Source organism: Octopus sinensis, linkage group LG15 (assembly GCF_006345805.1).
Source record: "Octopus sinensis linkage group LG15, ASM634580v1, whole genome shotgun sequence".
Classification (NCBI taxonomy): Eukaryota; Metazoa; Mollusca; class Cephalopoda; order Octopoda; family Octopodidae; genus Octopus; species Octopus sinensis.
The window spans coordinates 22,689,455-22,711,727 of record NC_043011.1 but is presented as its reverse complement, the minus strand read 5'-3'; the positions used below and the strand labels follow the sequence as shown (position 1 = coordinate 22,711,727).

Genomic DNA, 22,273 nt, shown 5'->3' with positions numbered 1-22,273 from the left:
GCCACCAACGGGGAAACACTGATTGTGTTCACCACATGGTGATGAATGACAGGCGATTAACTATAAATCAAATAACCAATGCTATTAGCTTATCTTGTGTGAGAGTTAAGAATATTCTACACTATGAACTTAGTTTCACGAAACTTTCTGTTCGGTGGGTGCCATGCCTTCTGATACCGGATTAAAAGCGCACCAGGCTATCACACTACGGGAAAATCTGACATTGTTTGAGGCAGATTCAGCTTGTTTCCTTGAGTGTTTCCTAATCCAGGATGAGTGTTGACTTCATCACTTTGAGCCAAAGCCAAAAAGACAATCTAAGCAGTAGAAGCACCCTCCTCACCTGCTCTAAAGAAGGCCAATGGGGAATGCAAAAGACATTTTATTTATTGATTATCTTCAAAAGAGCCACACCATCAATGGAATGTAATATGCCATTTTGCTGAGGCAGTTACGAAAGGCTATCAAGACCAAACGCCCAGGAAAACTGACGAAAGGGATCTTGTTTCATCTGGACAATGCTCCAGCACATAAATCCTTGGTTTCAAAGGCTGCTGTGCGTGACTGTGGCTTTGAACTGGTTGATCACCATCACTATTCTCCTGATTTGGCCCCATCTGACTATCATCTGTTCACCAACTCGAAAAAGCACTTGGATGGGAACCAGTATCGGAGTGATGAGGACGTCACATCTGCTGTTGATGACTTCTTCACCACTTGGATCCAAGCACAACAACACCGCTGGAAGAAGTGTGTAAACTGCAAGTGGGAGTATGTTTCAAAATAAACCTCATTTGGTAGTATTTCGTGAGTGTATCTTGGTCAACCTATAAACTTTTCAGCCAACCCTCGTACAAATTTACATGTACGATTGGGTTTCACATATGCAATATCGTGAGTTTAAAAGACCAGATCCACTTTCGTATTCTTTGTTTATATTACCCAAAAATTTCAATCAAGTACTCAAGCTCTCTTATTGAAGTGCATTCCCAAGCTCCTTTGTTTTAAAATGTTTAACATCGATAGAGAAAGATTTTGTCTACTAATCGAATGAATACCTATACATACATGCATACATACATACATACATACATACATACATACATACATACATACATACATACATACATAATACACACATAAACACACACACATACATACATACATACATACATACATACATACATACATACATACATACATACATACATACATATATATATATATATATATATATAAATTTAAATTTCGTAGCGGTGACGAGAGTCTTGAAGATGATTAGCGTAGTGGTCGGCCATCGGATGTTGACAACGATCAACTAAGATCCTTAGTCGAAGCCAATCCACACACAACTGTTCAAGAGCTTGCTTCTGAATTAGATGTAATGGATACGACAATTTCCAACCACTTGAAAGAGATTGGAAAAACAAAATTACTTGAGAAATGGGTGCCGCACGAAATGAACGACAACCGAAAAAAAAAAAGGAAAATAACGCCGTTTTGAAGTGTCGTCTTCCCAACAATCTCGATCGGATTTAGGTAAGTAAAATATCCATGGAGGTTATTTCTTATTCTTTCTCGATATCTCTATTATTGCTCTCTATATTGATACTCACGCACACACTCACACATATGCATATATATATGTATATGCAAATATGTAAATATATGTATATGCATATATATACATGCACATATGCATACACAAATCCTTTGTCTGTCTGTTCTCAATACATTCTCAAACGGCTCAACCAAATCAAATCAAATTTTACATGGTAATAATATCAGGACTTGCGATAAAAAATTAATTCTTTACGACAACCGGCGACGCTCAGCTCAGTGGTTGGACGCCGACGAAGCTCTATGGCACTTCCCGAAGCCTAAGTTGCACCAAAAGAAGGTTATGGTGTCTGTTTGGTGGTCTGCGGCCGGTCTCATCCATCACAGCTTTTTGGATCTAGGCGAAACCATTACGGCGGAGAAGTACTGTCAGCAAATGGATGAAATGCATAAGAAACTCCGACGACAACAGCCAGCATTGGTCAATAGAAAAGGACCAATTCTTCTCCACGACAACGCTCGGCCGCACGTCGCACAACTGACCCTGCAGAAGTTGAACGAATTGGGTTACGAAACTCTGCCTCATCCGCCATACTCACCAGACCTCTCGCTTACCGACTACCACTTTTTCAAGCATCTCGACAACTTCCTCTAGAGAAATGCTTCAAAAACCAAGACGATACCAAACACGCCTTCAACGACTTCATCGCCACCAGGACGCAGGATTTTTGCACTATTGGCATAAATAAACTTGTTTCGCGTTGGCAAAAGTGTATTGATTTCGATTTAAAAAGTTTTGTTTGAGCCGAGATATGTGCATCTAAATTTAAAGGTTAAAAACCGCAAGAACTTTCTTGACAACCTAATATATTTATAGGTTCCCGCTACCAGCTAATTGGTGCTCACAAGCTGCAATCTCAGAGTTACGTACAGTGTGTGATCCGGGGACTGATGCATCGTTTCACATACACATTACCTAGATGGTGACCATGTGCAGACGAATGACCTGATGGATTCTGAGAACCTTCAAAACATACTGGTTCTATGGGGGACATTTGTACTTAGCCGCCTGGACAATTGCTCTCAACTGTGGTAACCCTACAGAGTAAAATTAATAGCATAACATGGGGCAATTTAGTGGTGCTATACCAGGAAGATTTCATCAATAGAACAGCTGAGCTACTAGGAGAGACTGAAGCGCTACGGCTCTATTCCCTGGAGCGAAAACGGGAGAGGTATGCAGTGATATATATATGGAAAATCCTGGAGGGACTGACACCAATCGTTGGAGTGTATATACACACATATATATATACTCCATATATATATACTCCATATATATATATATATATATATATATATATATATCGTCAATGTATTACATATCCGAGAAAGAAGCACACACTAAAGCTGAGAGCAGTAAAGAGCAGTAATGTGTTTTTATGCTGTTAAGTCTATGTCCGGTCATATAACTCTGAGCTCAGAGTTGAAGTGATAAATAGCTTCGGCTTTAAAGTCCGATGAGCCATACATGGGGCTAAGCCCTTTAGGGATGCGAAACTATTGGTCACTCTGTGACTGGATATAGACTTAACTGCATATACATGCATATATATATATAGGTTCCTGCTAAGAACTTTCTTGACAACCTAATATATATATAAGTTCCCGCTACCAGCTAATTGGTGCTCACAAGCTGCAATCCCAGAGTCACGTACCATGCGTGATCTAGGGACTGATGCCTCGTTTCACGTACACGATCACCTACTAGATGGTGGCCATGTGCAGGCGAATGACCAGATGGATTCTGAGAACCTTCAAAACAAGGGACCAGGAAACTATGCTGGTTCTATGGAGGATGAACCTATATCAAGGCAGGAAACTCAAAAGAGGGCAGCAGTGTCGAGCTGCCTCTTTCACCAAAAGCCAATTACATAAGATTGACCATTGAAATTACACTAGCGGTGCTCCAGCATGGTCACAGCCTTAGCGCTGAATCGTATGAAATAAATAAAAGAATATATATTTGTATGTATGTGTATATGTATGTATATATATATGTGTGTGTGTGTGTGTGTGTGTGTGTGTGTGTGTGTGTGTGTGTGTGTGTGTGTGTGTGTGTGCGTGTATGTATGCATGTGGGTATGTATGTATATACGTGTGTGTGTGTGTGAAGAGAGAGAGAAAGAAAGAAAGAAAGCAAGAAAGAAAAAGGAAAGAGAGAAGGAAGAAAAGGAAGAGAGCGTGAGAAGAGGGGTAAGGAAACGTTTCATAACGATTATTTACTTTGCAATGTTTGTTCTACGTGACTATTTTCTGCTGACAATACATTAAGGCTTGTACACTCAGCAAAGTCATGCAAGAATCGGTAACAAATAAAATATTTCCGGGAACATAGCGTTCTTGTTCTTGGCAACCAGGAAAATGATCTGAAAAAATAGATATATCCAATTCGAAATTAACAAATAACTAATACATAGTGAAAGCAAGTCGGTCATTTTTCAGAAGGCGAAGGATTTGTTGTATTGTTAAGACTGCATCTTTCTGCTAGATTAGAAAATTTAGATTAATGTAGGCAGTTCAATTACTTCTTACTATTTACCATTCATCTCTAAAGAAACAAGTGAGGGAATCTTAATTATATATTTCTTCGTATATTGCAGAGATCAAAGAGTGAAGCATAAACAGTAGAAAGGTGAAAAATCGCGTGAAAATGCAACATGGCGGCGATACGTCCGTCGTCTGCGACCATAGCATGTCTTTATATTACTTTTCTGGCTTTTGTTTTGCTGTGTATCTACAGTTTCACCCCGTTTAATGGACGCCTTATTGCGGAGAATGTTAGTTATGGAGTGGGTTTCCTTCTTTTATCAACGTTCATTTTAGGTTCTGGTAAGTAAAATATCCATGGAGGTTATTTCTTATTCTTTCTCGATATCTCTATTATTGCTCTCTATATTGATACTCACGCACACACTCACAAATATGCATATATATATATGTATATACAAATATGTAAATATATGTATATGCATATATATACATGTACATATGCATACACAAATCCTTTGTCCGCCTGTTCTCAATGCATTCTCAAACGGCTCGACCAAATCAAATCAAATTTTACATGGTAATAATATCAGGCCTTCTGAGTGTCAACACGTATTTGTTTTCATTTGGATTAAAACAATACAACATTAGCACTGGTTCAGTATTACATGTCAAAAGTGAAAGAATAACATCTATATTGTAACGTGATATAGTATTGTTTCACTTTTATTCTTTCACTTTTAATTATGTGATAAGACTATAATATTGTTTCACTTTTATTCTTTCACTTTTAATTCTGATTATATCCTAATGTGAACAACATAATGCATCGACAACTTTCCGTCTTTACGGCCACGACAGCGAAATGGTGTGTCAGGGTATGTGTGTTGACTGACATAACGAACGGCTGGAGATGAAACTCTTGACAAAAAACAATGAGGTGGCACGTCCTAGGTATATAAGAATACACATTTACCATTCAATTACCAGTTAATAATTATCGCAGTAGCTGAAAATTTACCGTTAAATTAGCAGTTCATACATGTGCTTCTATTTGGTTAATTTGCTTACATTTGGTTAATTTATACTGCATACAAAAATGAAGACATACTACATACATACAACTGCTTACAATAATAGCGATTATTGTATAATTTCTTCTATGTTCATAATTTTTGGCTTACAATATTGAAAAATCTATGCCACTATAGAAAAGACGTAATCTCTCCAGAAACAAATATAAAGCAAGGAAGATTGTAGAAAACCGAAGGCGAGAGTCTCAAGAGAGAAATAAGATGAACCTCTCTCAAGATCAGCAAACACATGCTGCAGGACGTAAATGGAATTTCAATAGAGAAGGGAGATGAGACTTTCCCAAGATCAGAAAATGCATGCTGCAGCACATCAGATGGAGTCTCGAGAGAGAAGGGAGATGGCACTTTCCCAAGATCAGCATACGTATACTGCAGCACATCAAATGGAGTCTCAGTATAGAAGGGAGTTATGGCCGGTCATTGAGTATCCATTGGTTTCGCTAAGTGCCATAAAGCTAAGGCGCTTTATAAAGTGTGTGTGTGTGTGTGTGTGTGTGTGTGTTGTGTGTGTGTGTGTGTGTGTGTGTTTGTTTGTTTGTGTGTGAGTGTGTTTGTGTGTGTATGATACTTATATAGATATTGCATTGTATATATTTGAAAAAAGAATTGGATAAGCTGATTTTTTCAAATATTTCATGTTTGTTTCTTCTGACACTCCTCTTTCCCGAAGGTGGTATATATAATATATATATTATATATATATATATATATATATATATATATATATTAGAAAAATTGAGGTAATCAGATCAGATGGTTCATATTTGTAGATATTATTTATATATACATTTTTTACATATATATCATATCATTCGGATTAGCGCTTGCTCCCACTAGAATGGGAGCAAGCGCTAATCCGAATGATATGATATATATGTAAAAAATGTAATATATAAATAAATATCTACAAATATGAACATCTGATCTGATTACCTCAATTTTTCTAATATATAATACCTGTACATCATCTCCAAACCTTCCGATATATATATATATATTATATATATATATATATATATATATAATATATATATATATATATATTAGAAAAATTGAGGTAATCAGATCAGATGGTTCTATTTGTAGATATTTATTTATATATTACATTTTTTACATATATATCATATCATTCGGATTAGCGCTTGCTCCCACTAGAATGGGAGCAAGCGCTAATCCGAATGATATGATATATATGTAAAAAATGTAATATATAAATAAATATCTACAAATATGAACCATCTGATCTGATTACCTCAATTTTTCTAATATATAATACCTGTACATCATCTCCAAACCTTCCGATATATATATATATATATATATATATATATATATATATATATATATATAAGACTGTTTCAACGAAGTCGCGCCTTGCCCTTACCTTCGAAACGCGGAGTAGCCGAAACAGGGGCAACTGAAGAAGGGGAATATTCTTTGTGTTGTATGACTTGTACTCTGTTTTTTCGTTGTTTGAAAAAAAGTCCGTTTCCATGTTTTTGTTTTTATGTTTTCGTTTCTCATTGTGTTCAACGTTTTTTTGTTGTCCTGTACCCATATATGCATGTATATATACATATAGATGTAGGTATGAACATATACGTATGTATATATGCATATGTTTTATATATTATTTTGTTATTATATATATATATGATATGTTTGTTACTATATACACATGCATACTTACATATATTCACGCATACATATATAATATTATTTGCATCTCGAGAGGCTTAAGACTACTCTTTACTCTTTTACTCTTTTACTTGTTTCAGTCATTTGACTGCGGCCATGCGGGAGCACCGCCTTTAGTCGAGCAAATCGACTCCGGGACTTATTCTTTGTAAGCCCAGTACTTATTCTATCGGTCTCTTTTTTTGTCTCTTTTTCCCCGACGGGGATATAAACACACCAGCATCGGTTGTCAAGCGATGTTGTGGGGACAAACACAGACACACACACACACACACACACACACACACACACACACACACACACACACACACACACACACACACACACATATATATATATATATATATATATATATATATATATACGACGGGCTTCTTTCAGTTTCCGTCTACCAAATCCACTCACAAGGCTTTGGTCGGCCCGAGGCTATAATAGAAGACACTTGCCCAAGATGCCACGCTGTGGGACTGAACCCGGAACCATGTGGTTGGTAAGCAAGCTACTTTCCACACAGCCACTCCTGCGCCTACAGTTATGATCTCACACGATTTCCACCTTTGATATCATATTGACCGTCGTCCTAAGTCAATTACAACATATCAACAGGTTGTGCCTCGATCTATGTTATCTTTGATAGTACAAGTTTTCTCCTTGAAAATGTTATCCAATATAAACGACATTTATATTCTGTAATATGATCTTCATGTATCATATAACAAAACAGCCTGATAGCATTCTCCAGCCAGTAAATTCTCTATTGCACTTCAAATATTATTGTCTTGCAACTAATTTTTACACGTAAGCTTGCTGATATATTTGTTGGGTCGTTATTTAGACAAACATGCAACATTTTATATTTTTGTGTAACACAACTTTCATGATATCACGTAAGTGTTTTACATGGAGCTATTTTGATGTTACCTGTCTGTCTATCTGTCTGCATGTCTGTCTGTCCAACATCCATCCAACCATTTTGCGTGCTTACATGCAGGCGTGACTGTTTGCCTGTCTGTCTGTCTGTATTTATGTATGTATGCATCATGCATGCAAGCATGCATGTATTTATATATGTATGTGTGTATGTATGCATGTATGTATGTATGCATCCAAGCATGCATGTATGTATATATGTATGTATGCGTGTGTATATTTGTGTATATATGTATTTGTGTACATATGTATGCATGTACGTACGTACGTACGTATGTATGTATGTATGTATGTATGTATGTATGTATGTGTGTGTATATATGTATGTTTGTATGCATGTATGTATATATGCATGTATGTGTATGTATGTATGTATGCATGTATGTATGTATGCATCCAAGCATGCATGTATGTATATATGTATGTGTGTGTATATTTGTGTATGTATGCATGCATGTATGTATGTATGCATGTACGTACGTACGTACGTACGTATGTATGTATGTGTGCGTGTTTGTGGATATATGTATGTTTGTATGCATGTATGTTTGTATGCATGTATGTATATATGCATGTATGTGTGTGTATGTATGTATGTATGTATGTATGTATGTATGTATGTCAAGATATTCAGACAAAAAAAAGAGGTATGCTGATGCAGAATTTGTTGTCTCCTTTGGTCATGAATGACCATAGGATTGCACCTAGAAAGTTCCCCTCTGAAGTTCAAGTCCGGGCACGGTTGTTTACGGAAGACCAGCAGTCGCCCATGCATATCAGCCTCCCCTCTTCATGCCACCGATGTTGTCCAAGGAAAAGGCAAAGGCCAATACAGTTAGGCACCAGTGACGTGGCAAGTCATTTCTACAACTGAGTGAACTGGACTTAAGTGAAATATAGTGTCTTGCTCAGGAACACAACACACAGCCCAGTCCAGGAATCGAACTCACAACCTCATGTCTGTATGTACTTTTATAATAAATCATGAATTGAAAAAAGAAAATTATTGAAATTGGTTTCGTTTACCATATATTTGCATAGTAATTAGTTAGGCCAATGGAGTGAATCTCTATGCAGTCGCTGGACTTGCAAGAAATAGCTGCCAAATAATATCTGATCTTAAAAAAGAATGGCAGTTTTACTCGAAAAAAAAAAAGACATGATGGTCATGGTTGAGATGTCTAATAAGTCTGAACAGCTCTGGGGCTAAATAATAGTTTTGAATTTTGGAACAAAGCCAGTAATACTGAGGGGAGGGGGTAAGTCGATTACATCGACTCCAATACTCGAATGGTATTTATTTTATTGACACTGAAATGATGAAAAACAAAGTCGACCTCGCCGATATTTGAACTCAGAACGTAATGAAATAAAAAAAAATACCAGTAATCATTTTGTCAGATCCTTTAACGGTTCTTATTTCTTTATTGACCACAAGGAGCTAAACATAGAGAGGACACACAAGGACAGACAAACGGATTAAGCCAATTACATCGACCCCAGTGCGTAACTGGTACTTATTTAATCGACCCCGAAAGGATGAAAGGCAAAGTCGACCTCGGCGGAATTTGAACTCACAACGTAACGACAGACGAAATACCGCTAAACATTTCGCCCGGCGTGCTAACGATTCTGCCAGCTCGTTGCTTCTGGTTTCAAATTTTGGTACCAGGCCAGCAATTTTATCGGGAGCGGGTAAGGGAATTATCAAATAATCCTTTCTACTAAAGGTGGGAGACGGAGGACATGTCCATACCAGCGCATGCAACAGATAGCTATGAGATGGGAGGCTGGAGGTTGATGCGCACGCGCACACAGTTCCTTGTTGGAAACGTGATGTTACCATCTGATGTTCTCGATGGTTTTCAGGGCTCTGCTATCGAAGCCATCGATCCTCTTTGCTACGGTCTTCGAGAGGGGCCACGTTTCTGCGTCATAGAGGAGAATGGAGAGGGCCGATGCGTTGTAGATGCGGAGCTTCACTTTCCGGGAGATAGAGCAGTTGCGCCAAGTGGAAAGATCTTGCCGAAGCTCGATGTCACCTTGGAGGATAGAGAGGGGCTGGCACGGGACCATCAGTGATAGAGAGAACTGGTGAACCCGGTCGACTCCATGTATGATGACATCTCTGGGACCACTGACCTGGAATGACCCCCAACCCCATCAAGCAAGAGCATGAAGCAAGCAAGAATCAAGAAAGTATGCACTATAGGCCGCAAAGCATTTTGTTCGGTGTGCTAATGAACTCTACCTTCTTGCCGCCTTTTTCTGAGAATATATAATAGGAAATTTGAAAAAAATTACAATTTTCAAAGAAAATACTGAAACAACTGCATTCCTGATTTTCTTAAATTTAATATATTCATCAGCATTTAATTGACATTTTAATGTTATGAAAAGCTCTGGAGTGATTTGCTGGCGCCTTTTATAACCTGAGGTGGGATCCAGTGAAACCGCCAAAATAAAACTAGTTATTTTGATCGCAGGTAGCTGTCATTAATTCAAGTTTCCCTTTCCAAATAAAGACTCTGAAAGCTTTTAACATCATTTTTATAAAGTTCTTTTTCTTTTTTTCAGGCATTACGGCAGGAGATGTTGAAGACTCCCTGTTACGTGGCTTACTCTTATGTCTAGGTTCGATGTGGGCGGCAGTTGGTGTTTTCAATGTCACCAGAGATATCTCGAGGCCGCCTACCATCTGGTCCAATGCAGCAAATGAAGCTCTATTTCCTGGATATGGGGCTTTCTTCTTCATATTCCTTATTTTTGTCTTTGGATCTATCTTGCACCAAGCAACCTTTACTGCAGTTCTTTCTTTCGGTCTTTTTTTGTCCACCATCTTCGAAATAGCCTCTTTATGGCGTCCTGTGCATATGAGTGCCGGAGCGTATTATGTCCTACTTTCTGCATTAGTTGTGTATATGATGTGCCAAAAGCTGGTTAATAAATTCAAAGGGGGTGATTTCAAGACCACGCAGAAAAGAAAGTCATCTGATCCAGACGTCTCAAACGATTACACTATTGTAGGGTATTCAATGGAAGTAATAGTTTTTGCAGTTTTTGCTAGTCACGTGACTGGAGCTACAACAGTTGCCAATAATGCTTTTATGTGGGTCGGTTCGGCGGGATTTTTTCAAGCTGTGTGCGGCATTGTGGCTTTACGTAGGAATGACCCTTACTGTGGTTGCTACTTTACCCTGTATGGTACATTCTGGTGTGCAGTAGCATACAACCTAGCACTTAATCATTTTTCTGGCACAAATGACTTACCACTACTACCTGTCTTTATCTTCTTCCTTTTCACATTTTTATTGGCCAGTTTGATTTCCATAGCTCGAGAAATGTTCCATGCACTACAGAATATCTTACTATGTATCTTCTGCATTGCCTTTTGTGTTGATGGTGTCCAAGGCCATTTCCTTGGTGGTATGGGTTGGGTTTGCTTTTTGTTTTCTCTTTATGGACTTGCAGCTCACATGAGCCGAATGAAACAAACCCCTTATAAACTTCCTTTGGGTCGACGCCCATTTGATCGAGCTCAAGTACAACAGAGCCTTAAAAAACATCTTAGTTGCTGTGCAAAACGTTTATACAAACAGGACACCAAACAAAATGGTGACGGCCTGTTCTCTACTGAATTTTCCGACATGGGGTATTCCAAGTATATTGAGCTTGATACCATCGGCTTTGCCGTCAATGCAGTTTCTGCCTTATCTATTTTGTGGATTCCTGCCAATTTCAATCTCCTCTCCATGCCATGGACAACTGTGCTTGGCGGGGTGGCACAGTTCACCGTGGGTTGTATAGGGTTTGCTCGTGGACTTACATTCGAAAGCTGTTCATTCATTATATTTAGTACCATGTGGATAATTCTTGGAACTGCTCGCAGTCTTGGGACATTGGGTCAGGACAATTCAGTGGCCATGTGTGTGGGGAGCATTTCATATATGGTCATTCTTCTACTTCTTATAGGACTTTCTCTAGTTGTAAGCAAGACCTGGTTCCTGATCACTTTCCTTTTCGAACTTATCGCATTGGCATTTTTGCTAAATATCTTAGCAGTGCCTTCATATGAAGCATATGAAATAATCGTGGTGCTTCTATTTACTGCTGTTTGTATTTATGGTTTCTTAGCTTCTGCTTTAAAGGTTGTTTGGGGGCGAGATGTGCTCCCAATGGGAAACCCAATCATAGAAGTCAGTTTCCTCCATTCTCAGGGTCACAAAGCCTTCTGGGCAGATGCCCAAAAACAATCCGGAGTCAAAGCGATTGCAGGTAAGGAACTTATTTCTCTCCAATGTTAATAAAATTTGTCGATCTTTCAACTCCCATCTTCACAGTTATTCTGATAAGCATAACTAGTAATTGTAAAAAGTCTGTAGCAATAGTTTCTGTTACGACTGGGATGAGATGTCGAAAGTAACGAAGGTTCGAATCACGCCGGAGTCACCAAATGTAACAGGCTATGTTACTATTAAATTCTCGAAGTCGATGAGACAGCGTAATAATAAATATCAAAGAGAAGAATATTGTCTATAGCTTTTATTGGTGCATTGGGCCAGAAATACACGGCAAGGCTTTTAGTGGTAGCCAGGCAGTTTAGTTGGTTAAAGAGGATGACAACAATGAAATACCTCGCGTGTCCTTAGATGAATGAGTGTGTGTGTGTGTGTGTGTGTGTGTGTGTGTGTGTGTGTGTGTGTGTGTGTGTGTGTGTGTGTGTGTGTGTGTGTGTGTGTGTGTGTTAGGACAAACTGTTTGCTTGAAAAGGAAGGACTGACCGCCGTGCAGCGTGTGGGGAAACTAGCTTAATTGTCTGCTGCTAGAGAAGGTCATAGGATGTGAATTTTGCCGTCAAACAAAGAGTATAAGCAGTGTGTTGCCCCTCTTTTTGCCATTCGGCCGAGATGCTCTTGGTCAGAAAGCAGATACCAAAGAGGCTCAACAAACCTCTCGATGGGTATATATATATATATAGATATATACTTTATTTAAAGCAGCAGAAAATTCAACAAAACCTGTTACTCTGAGTTTCACGTTCCCGTTCGTCGGACAGTTTTTGCTAGAAAAAACTGATTCTAGCAAAAACTGTCCGACGAACGGGAACATGAAACTCAGAGTAACAGGTTTTGTTGAATTTTCTGCTGCTTTAAATAAAGCATATTACTCTACCACTGGTATTTGAGTACTCTTTTTTCCATCTTGTTCACATTTATGTGTTTACTCCGATATATATAAATATATATATATATATATATATATATATATATAATATATATATATATATAGTTTGGCAACTAAAGTAGGTCAATCCTAAAACAAAGGATTAACCTTTCCACGACCACAGAAGGTCTCCGAGGTCAAATCATCCAAGAACAGGGAGTCGGAAACGAAAGACCGGAAATCCATCTGACAATGAAAAAAAAATGTGGTTTCGGTTTCGAATCTTCTCAACCTTTGCAGTTGGTCCTAAAGGTCTGCTTGATCAGAGCTGACATACGGCTATACCTCCATTACTCATTGGCTCAGGCCATGGAACCGCATGGGGCATGGGTAGGCAAAACAGTTCATCTTTGAAATATGGAAGGAATGTTTCATAACCGTTTCATTTTTCTGTATTTGCACCTTTTACCTGTTCAGCATCACCTATTTCCTAATTCTCCATCACTACATAAAAAAAAAAAATCGTCCGGTATAAATGCAATTTATTGCACAATATTAACCGCTTTATATTGATTTAATATTATCGTCCTTAAAATTAACATAAGTAAAATATGTTTAATAAAAAAAATATTGCAAACAATGGTAAATGATTTTTCAGCCTAATAGCAATTTTCCCCACAAAATTCTCTGAATTTTCCCTACGCAACCTGAAATTTCTTCACGGGGATGATTATAGTTCTGTCTGCGTGGTCACTCGAGCTGTTAAAAATAGCAGTCAAATCTTCTCCAAATCACATCCTAGTATTTACATTACCTATATTGTTCTAGATACACTATCTGAAGAAGAAAGTAAAAAAAAAAAAAACCGTAAAAAATAAATAAGTAAACAAAAGACCTGGCCTGATCGGGAGCTAAACATCAAAACTAGCATAATTAAACTGGTGATTAATAACATTTGGATAAAAACTAAACAAAACAGTATTGTTCTTTGTTGTATCAAATAAATTGAAAACGACGTTTCACCACATTTTTTCAGACATCATGAACCGAGGAGGGATCGTCGGTATTCCAACAGACACTGTTTATGTATTGGCGGCTGCAGTAAAATTCCCTGAATCAGTGGAAGTAAGTTGATTGTTACATTAAATAGATTGTTTCACTGTATGCATATAGCAATAATTATGTACCGTAAATCCTCGAGTTTGTCCGCCCTTGAGTATAATACGCAGGGGATTTTTAGGGGGTTGTACCTCTGAAAAACCTAAACCATGTGTATAATACGCACCCCTTTTCTAACTTGAGTCGTACGTAATTAAGCCAGCAGCACCTAGTCGAACAAACACTTCCGCGCATGCGTACTACAATAATGGTGATGTTCTTAACTGTTATATGGGAATGTAAATATGTTTGCAAATTGTTTTTGTTATATGTTATTCTGTGTTCTTAATACTTTTATTTTTATAAATGTTGCTTACTGCAAGTTATGGATGATTCTTTTATGACGTCATTGCTTTTAGGCTTAGCTTAAGATATTTTCGCGTCTGAATAAACATTGCCGGACAAACTCAGACATTGCTTAGAAAATATTTTTCATTTTTAACCTCGTATATAGTACGCACTAGGGATTTTGACCTTTAAAGTTTGGGAAAAAAACGCTGATTATACTCGAGGATTTAGGGTAATGTTCGTCCGTCGTTTCGACGTTGACCAAGGGCATCACATGAGAGAAGATGGATCACGGTGCATCCGGCCGTAGCCGATCAGAACAATGTGTGCTCGGAAAGTTCTGCCGCAGGACGGGCAATGGTGGTCTGCTGGGAATGAAGGCAAGGAGTTGGCTCTGGACTTGCGCCACTCAAGCTTTTCTGGGTCTCCTGCGAGCCAGTTCAGTTCGTAGAAGGTGGCACTTCTGTTGGTGCAGCTACACCAGGCAGGGCGGTCCTGTGCTTGCATTTCCCAGGGATTGATCTGAAAGCACTTCAGTGAGGCTTTGAGTGTATCTTTCAAGCGTCTTTTCTGCTCACTTCGTGTGCGCTTGCTTTTTGTCAATTCACTGCAAAACAGTCTTTTGGGTAGTCGTGTGTCAGGCATTCGAGCAATCTGGCATGCCTACCTGCGCTTTCCACAGCAATTATTATTAGATTAGAAACAATTATTCACGCATAGCGTATTCGAAATACTTGCACCTGTAAGTAATAGGGAGGTCCTGCGGAAAAATGAGCGTTTAATAGGAAACCGTATGGGAATTTGGTTCAAACAACGTCTTGTTAAGACGAAATTCCTTATACACTTTTTGTAGCATCTAATGGATTTAGCATTGCCAAATCCTTCAAAGACAGTCCTATGATTTTTCAGAATTTCTTATAAAGTTTTATTCTATGAAAAAGAAAGAAAAAGATTAATAAATATGTATAATATTTTTTCATGTCAAGAGTTCCTTGAAATATAGTATTTATTTCAAGTGTTCCCAAGAGCAAAATGATTGAAGAACACTGCTTCAACATATACCATATTGAAATACCATAAAAGTTCATGAATAAATTTGTTGCGAAGTATAATACGCGTTTTAATTTTGTGTGTGTGTGTGGGGGGGGGTTATTATTATTATTATTATTATTATTATTATTATTGTTATTATTATTATTATTATTATAATTAATTTTCTTCTTCTTCTTCTTCTTCTTCTTCTTCTTCTTATTATTATTATTATTATTATTATTATTATTATTATTATTATTATTATTATTATTATTATTATTGAGTGAGAGAGCAGTTCATGCCATCAAAGTGACACTGGGGTAAAATATACGAAGCCCAGTATACCCATCATGACTACCCGTCTGATAAGGGTACACCAGGCACATGCATCACAACCATATGTGCGCGACATGGTGATCTCATATCAAGGTAAACAGCGCATGACCTTGCAGGTGGGGCCCAGTTAGAATTTTCTTCAGGTTGAGTAGCCCATCCCGCTCAAACGGTCCCAGAATAAGGGTTGTTTAAGGATGTTGAAAGAACCACCCATGTTTCCAGAGGTGAATTATTCAAACCCCAAAGAATCCCTCTCAACATATGGCTATGATGCTCTCCCACTACTTCTGCTCGTGATCAGAGATGCACATATCGTCAGCCACTAAGGGACATTATTATTATTATTATTATTACTATTATTATTACCTAAACTGTCTTAAAAATGTGTATCGTGTATAAATGGCAGCATTACACAATTACTACAAGAGTAGATAATCTACTATGATTCAATATATTAGTCTTTTTTTTTTTTTGTAACATTTCTTCTAATGACGGTGACAAACTGGCAGAATCGTTACCGCACTGGACAAAATGCTTTGCGGCAATTCGTCCGTTTTTTTACGTTCTGATGTTCGACTTTGCCTTTTATCCTTTCGGGTTCGATGTAATAGACTTAACCCTTTCCCCAAAAATTGTTAACCTTATGCCAAAATTTGAAACCTATATTTCGTCTTATGACGGTAGAGAACTAGCGGAATCGTTAGCGCATCAAACATAACGTTAAATATCACACTTTTTGACTCTTTACGTTCTGAATTCAAATACCGCCTAGGTCAACTTTACCTTTTATCCTTTCTGGCTCGATAAAATATAATACAACTCGAGTCCTGGAGTCGATGTGATCGACTAACACCCATCTGCTAAAATTGCTGGCCTTGTACCAAGACTTGAAATATTTCACTTCACGTAAAGTATATAGGATAAATCATGATGATATAAAAGTTATCTTAGAAATTTTATTTCAAAGATTTTAATGAGACAAATTGATAAAAAAATCCTATCATAGCATTAATGATATACATAATAGAAAAAATTATGATATAAATGTTATATTAAATACTTTGATGGTACAAGTGGTGTTATAGAGACCTTAATGATATAAATTTTATATAAAATGTTTTATAAGATTCACTGATAATGATATAAATGTTATAACTGTGACTTTGATAATGTAAATGTTATAATCAAAACCTTAGTGATAAAAATGGTATAAGAAAGACATTGATTAAATAAATGGTATAAAGACGTTGATATAAATTATCTGTACACAAAGTATGATGGTGTACATATTGCAATAGAGACCGTGCTATTTTCTTTAAAGGAGAATTCTTGATTCTAGTGTTTGTTTATAAGTCTAAGTCCCATGGCTACTGAAGATAAGGCTGGACAATTGCCGTACTGGTGACACATATTAAGGTAGAAACACGTTTAACAACTGTCCTCTTATCACTAGACTCTAAGTTTGTCCTTTCCTCTCGTGATATACCAATTCTGGAAAATTCTTTATTCTTGGAATTGGATTATCTCCCCTTACATAGATCTGGTCTAAATTGCTATTTGATAATCATGATACATCCTCTAGTGGCAGAGGTAATTTTAATAAACCAGAAATTTTGTATGTTATTTGATATACCGTCTATGTTGTTAATAAAAAGAGATCTTGCTTTGAAGAAATTTTGGCTTCTTTTGTTAGCTATTGAATAATTATATTTTGTTTGTCTACCTTTATTGGGTCTAGAGAGCATACTTAACTAAGAAACTAGCTGAAGACAGACCAATGTCTATGTGGATATCCAATGTAAACCAACTGGCCGCTGGACGAGAGCAATTCGGTGAGATGCTGTGGGCCTTCATGAATGCCGTATGGCCGTCTACGATATCCTGTGTAGTAAACAAAGGTTAGTTTAATATTTACACATATTTTTCATGCTTATTACTGGCAATAGCGTCATTGACTAAAGGTTTCCAATCATATGTTTATGTTGCTGTTTAACCTCATGTCAACTAGACTTGTGTAGATTACAATAAAAAAAATTCCATCGTTGACTACCTTATTTCTTTATTGCCCACAGGGGGCTAAATACAGAGGGGACAAACAAGGACAGACAAAGGGATAAAGTCAATTACACTGATCCCAGTGTGAAACTGGTACTTAATTTATTGACCCCGAAAGAATGAAAGGCAAAGTGGACTTCGGCGGAATTTGAACTCAGAACGTAGCGGCAGACGAAATACCTATTTCTTTATTACCCACAAGGGGCTAAACACAGAGGAGACAAACAAGGACAGACAAACGGATTAAGTCGATTACATCGACCCAGTGCATAACTGGTACTTAATTTATCAACCCCGAAAGGATGAAAGGCAAAGTCGACTTCGGCAGAATTTGAACTCAGAACGTAGCGGCAGGCGAAATACCTATTTCTTTATTACCCACAAGGGGCTAAACATAGAGGGGACAAACAAGGACAGACATAGGTATTAAGTCGATTACATCGACCCCAGTGCGTAACTGGTACTTAATTTATCGACCCCGAAAGAATGAAAGGCAAAGTGGACTTCGGCGGAATTTGAACTCAGACGAAATACCGCTGAGCATTTCGCCCGTCGTGCTAACGATTCTGCCAGCTCACCGCCTTCTTGTCTATTTATATATCAAGGACTACATTGTCCAATGGGTCTCCTCTGTTTTAAGATATTAAAATAGAATTTGAGATACTCTGAGTGCTATTTCTTGTGGATTAAGCGACTTAATAGGAGTTTACTTGTTGTTTGATATTATTTCGTGACAAAATTGTAAAATTTCTGTTAGAATAATAAAAAAGAAAAACAAAACAAAATATCAATATTATTCTTTTATTTCTTCTCTAGGACCATGGTTAGACAGCTTGGGTGTTGGATATGCCGGCAAATACATTGGTAGACCTGACAGCATCGCAGTACGCATGCCCGATAATATGGTGACGTCATTCTTAATCGATCACACGGGTCCCGTATCAACGTCGTCTGCTAATCCTACTGGTGAAGCAGACACTACGCACCATCTGCAGGTTATTGCCAAGTTGGGCCTGAAAAATGTAAGTTGGATGCATCAACTCCCTTAGTGGATTTATTTTCTTAACATTGATCGATCACTCAAGAAATATTATTGAAAATCTAGTTGAAAATCTGATAGAGTTGTATTAGACAGAAAGTAAAAAGTGTGTACCGTTGTAGAGATCAGCTGCCCAACGGATGTGAGGCGTACGTCTATGCAAAACTGATGAAATACGTACAGCTTTGATGTCCAGGCTGTAGATTTTCATTTGTTCGTATTATCATAGGCTACGTTATAAAAGATCTACGTGGAAACTTAGAAATGTAGAGGTTCTCCAAAAACAGAACAATCCAAGCTGATTCGTATTCTCCGCTTATGTAATTAATAAACGCACACTCACTGATTGTATTTCATTTCAGTTTTATTGTTAATTAATTTATTTATTAGTTTGTAAACGTTCTTTATATACGCATACGTTCACATATTAGTGTATTTAATTATATATGTATATACATATATGTATATACATATATGTATATATATATATGTGTATGTGGGAGCGCGCATGCTTTACAGATACACATAGACACACGCGCACGCATACACTCATGCACACACACACACATACATACATACATACATACATACATACATACATACATACATACATACATACATGCATGCATACATACGTACGTACGTACGTACGTACGTACGTACATACATACATACATACATACATACATACATACATACATACATACATACATACATACATACATACATACATACATACATACATATAGGAGTTGATAACTTCAAATGATTTCAGAAAGGTTTAATGAGTTATGTCCCTTAGACCTGTTCGTTTTATTTTATTTTCACAAACTCAACTTCTATCATATTGTTTTACACTCACCATTTAGACAGACTCTCTCTGTTCCACTTTCGCCATTTCGGACGCTAGTTTTGTAATCCTATTTTGATGTGCGTCGTTTTCACTTGCATCACCGACGTACTTTCACCCACACAAAATAGAAAAAGCAAAGAAAAATGAAAAAGAAAAAATTCGTATTTATATCTCAGTTCCCCTAGCTTTCTTTATTGTGCACTAATATGTCTGAAAGCTATTTTTATGAATATTTTATAGTTGATTGAACATTGATTTTATTTTCTATTCAGTGCGATGGAATTTTATGTGATGGGCCCTCCTTTGCAAACTCTGCTTCAACTGTGGTCGACTGCCGAAAAATTGACGAAGGTAAGATCGGATTTTTCCGTATTGGACTCGAGCCGAAGTCTCGCGTTGAGGAAATATTTGAGCGAATCCAAGCCCAGTTTAGGAATAAGACAGCATCACACCGGGATTCAATGCAAAGTACAAGTGAAACTTTGGACAGTGGTGTATATATTCGTAGATCAAATCCTGGTTCGGTAAGCTTAGAACTGGAAGGACATATTAACGATGCTTTTGATGATAGTGATGATGGTGATCACAGTTCAAAGGATCGGAATGTAGAAAATATTGGAAACGATGCACAAAATAATTTTGGTAAATCAACAAATATTTTAGAAAAATGGTCTGAGCCAAAACCTGAATCAGAAAACACCAAAACTAACAACAACCCCCAAATAAAAGGTTTAGTTGATAACCTAGACCGTATTTTATCAGATGCAGAAAATCAGAATCAAAAGCTCGAGGACGTAAACCTTCAAGGTTCCCAGATGGCAATAAACATTCCTGAAACTGAGCCTTATGGGAGCAATGTAGACGAAGGAGAAGCCTCCACAGAACCAATCTCGGACGATGATGAACCATTAACGTCACTGAAATCACGTAAACGCCGCCAGCTTCAAAGTCAAATTAACACACACATTCTGAACAGAGGACAGCATTTAGGATTAACTGAGAGGACGTTGAACCAAACAAAGAACAAAGAAACAGATAGTTCGGCTGAATTCAAAAACCCGCTCGACACCTTTCGAACGACCTTAGAAGTAAATGTAAACCAATATAAAAAATTTACCGTTGATAATACACCGAATCAGAGACAGGCTGGAGATGAACAGAGGGCAGTGACAAGCCAGCTGCCTTTTGAAGAAGAATCGACAACTAGTAACAAGAAGAAAATTGTACCCCTTTTTAATTTTTCCTCCAAGAGTAATAACCTGTCTGACTTGGAGCGCGGAAGCGAAAACACTAACCGGAAAGATGATTTGATCAATGCCACTGGAAAGACAGATAATACTTACTCACTTGCTTTTGTTAACAGTAGTGATAAAGAGGTATCAGACAGGTTAAATACATCGGCTCATCCTGAACGTCCAGTATTCTTTAAGCAAAGGACTGAGCTGTAGTTTCTTATAATTGCCTTCGAAAATAATGTGTATCAATTTAATGCCAATGACAGGTTTATTTCGATATATTTTGCTTGATAGAAAAATAAGATAGAAATAAAAGAACAATTTACTACCTTAGCTGGCTCTTTACCTTTTGACCGGCAGATTTAGAAAATAATGTTTTGTAACTAAACACTTTCAAACTTCGTATACTGGTAGAATGTGTCATATAAAACATTTTTTACTTTTAGCGTTTTTGAGAAAACTTTATATTTACGAAGTTATTTCGTGTTAAAGTTGTCGTATTTCGGTAATTTCAACCAATCAATGACGTGTATTCAGCTGAATAAAATTACTGCTGTTGTTTGTCAACAACAACTATTGGCGGTGTATATTTCGTTTGTCGCTGTTATTTATGACATCGTTCATGCGTTTGTACTGGTTTTATCTTGAAGGTTTTAGGGACAGGGTTAGGGTTAAGGTTTTAGGGTTAGGGTTAAGGTTGGTGTTTTAGGGTTAGAGTTACGGAAAAAAATGAAAAATGAAGAAATTGGAGGGGTAGGGGTAAAGGGAAAGTCTTTCCGAAAATAGTAGCTAAAAATAGGGGAAAAAAACCTAAAAGCAGTAGAAATGCACGAACGTGCCATGAAGTAAACATGCTTCAGATACACTCGTTTATTCATACAAACATAACTGCGATGAAATATGTCATAAATAACTGTGACAAACGAAATATACACCGCTGGAAGTGTTTGTTGACAAACAACAGCAGTAATTTTTTTCAGCTGAATACACGTCATTGATTGGTTGAAATTAACCGAAATACGACAACTTTAACACAAGATAACTTCTTAAATATAAAGTTTTCTCAAAAACGCTAAGAGTAAAAGATGTTTTATATGACACATTCTACCAGTGTCTGAAGTTTGAAAGTGCTTAGTTACAAAACATTATTTTCTAAATCTGCCGGTCAAAAGTTTTCTAAGTGCTTAAGTTATATGAATATCTAGGTGATTTAGGCACTTTTAGCTATTCAGTCTTTAATTTATGGTCGACGTGTTGCTAAGATACTGTATGTCAAAAGGTT

General features: G+C 37.3%; 1 protein-coding gene across 1 annotated transcript; it reads left to right on the top strand.

Moving 5' to 3' along the window:
- Positions 1-4,047: 4,047 nt before the first annotated feature.
- On the top strand, positions 4,048-21,415 carry LOC118766235. The gene is made up of 7 exons (XM_036509536.1): positions 4,048-4,131; positions 4,224-4,452; positions 10,410-12,107; positions 14,032-14,120; positions 17,548-17,707; positions 18,681-18,886; positions 20,029-21,415. The coding sequence occupies exons 2-7, from the start codon at positions 4,281-4,283 to the stop codon at positions 21,202-21,204; spliced, it is 3,501 nt and encodes a 1,166-aa protein (XP_036365429.1). The 5' UTR covers positions 4,048-4,131; positions 4,224-4,280; the 3' UTR covers positions 21,205-21,415.
- Positions 21,416-22,273: the final 858 nt, after the last annotated feature.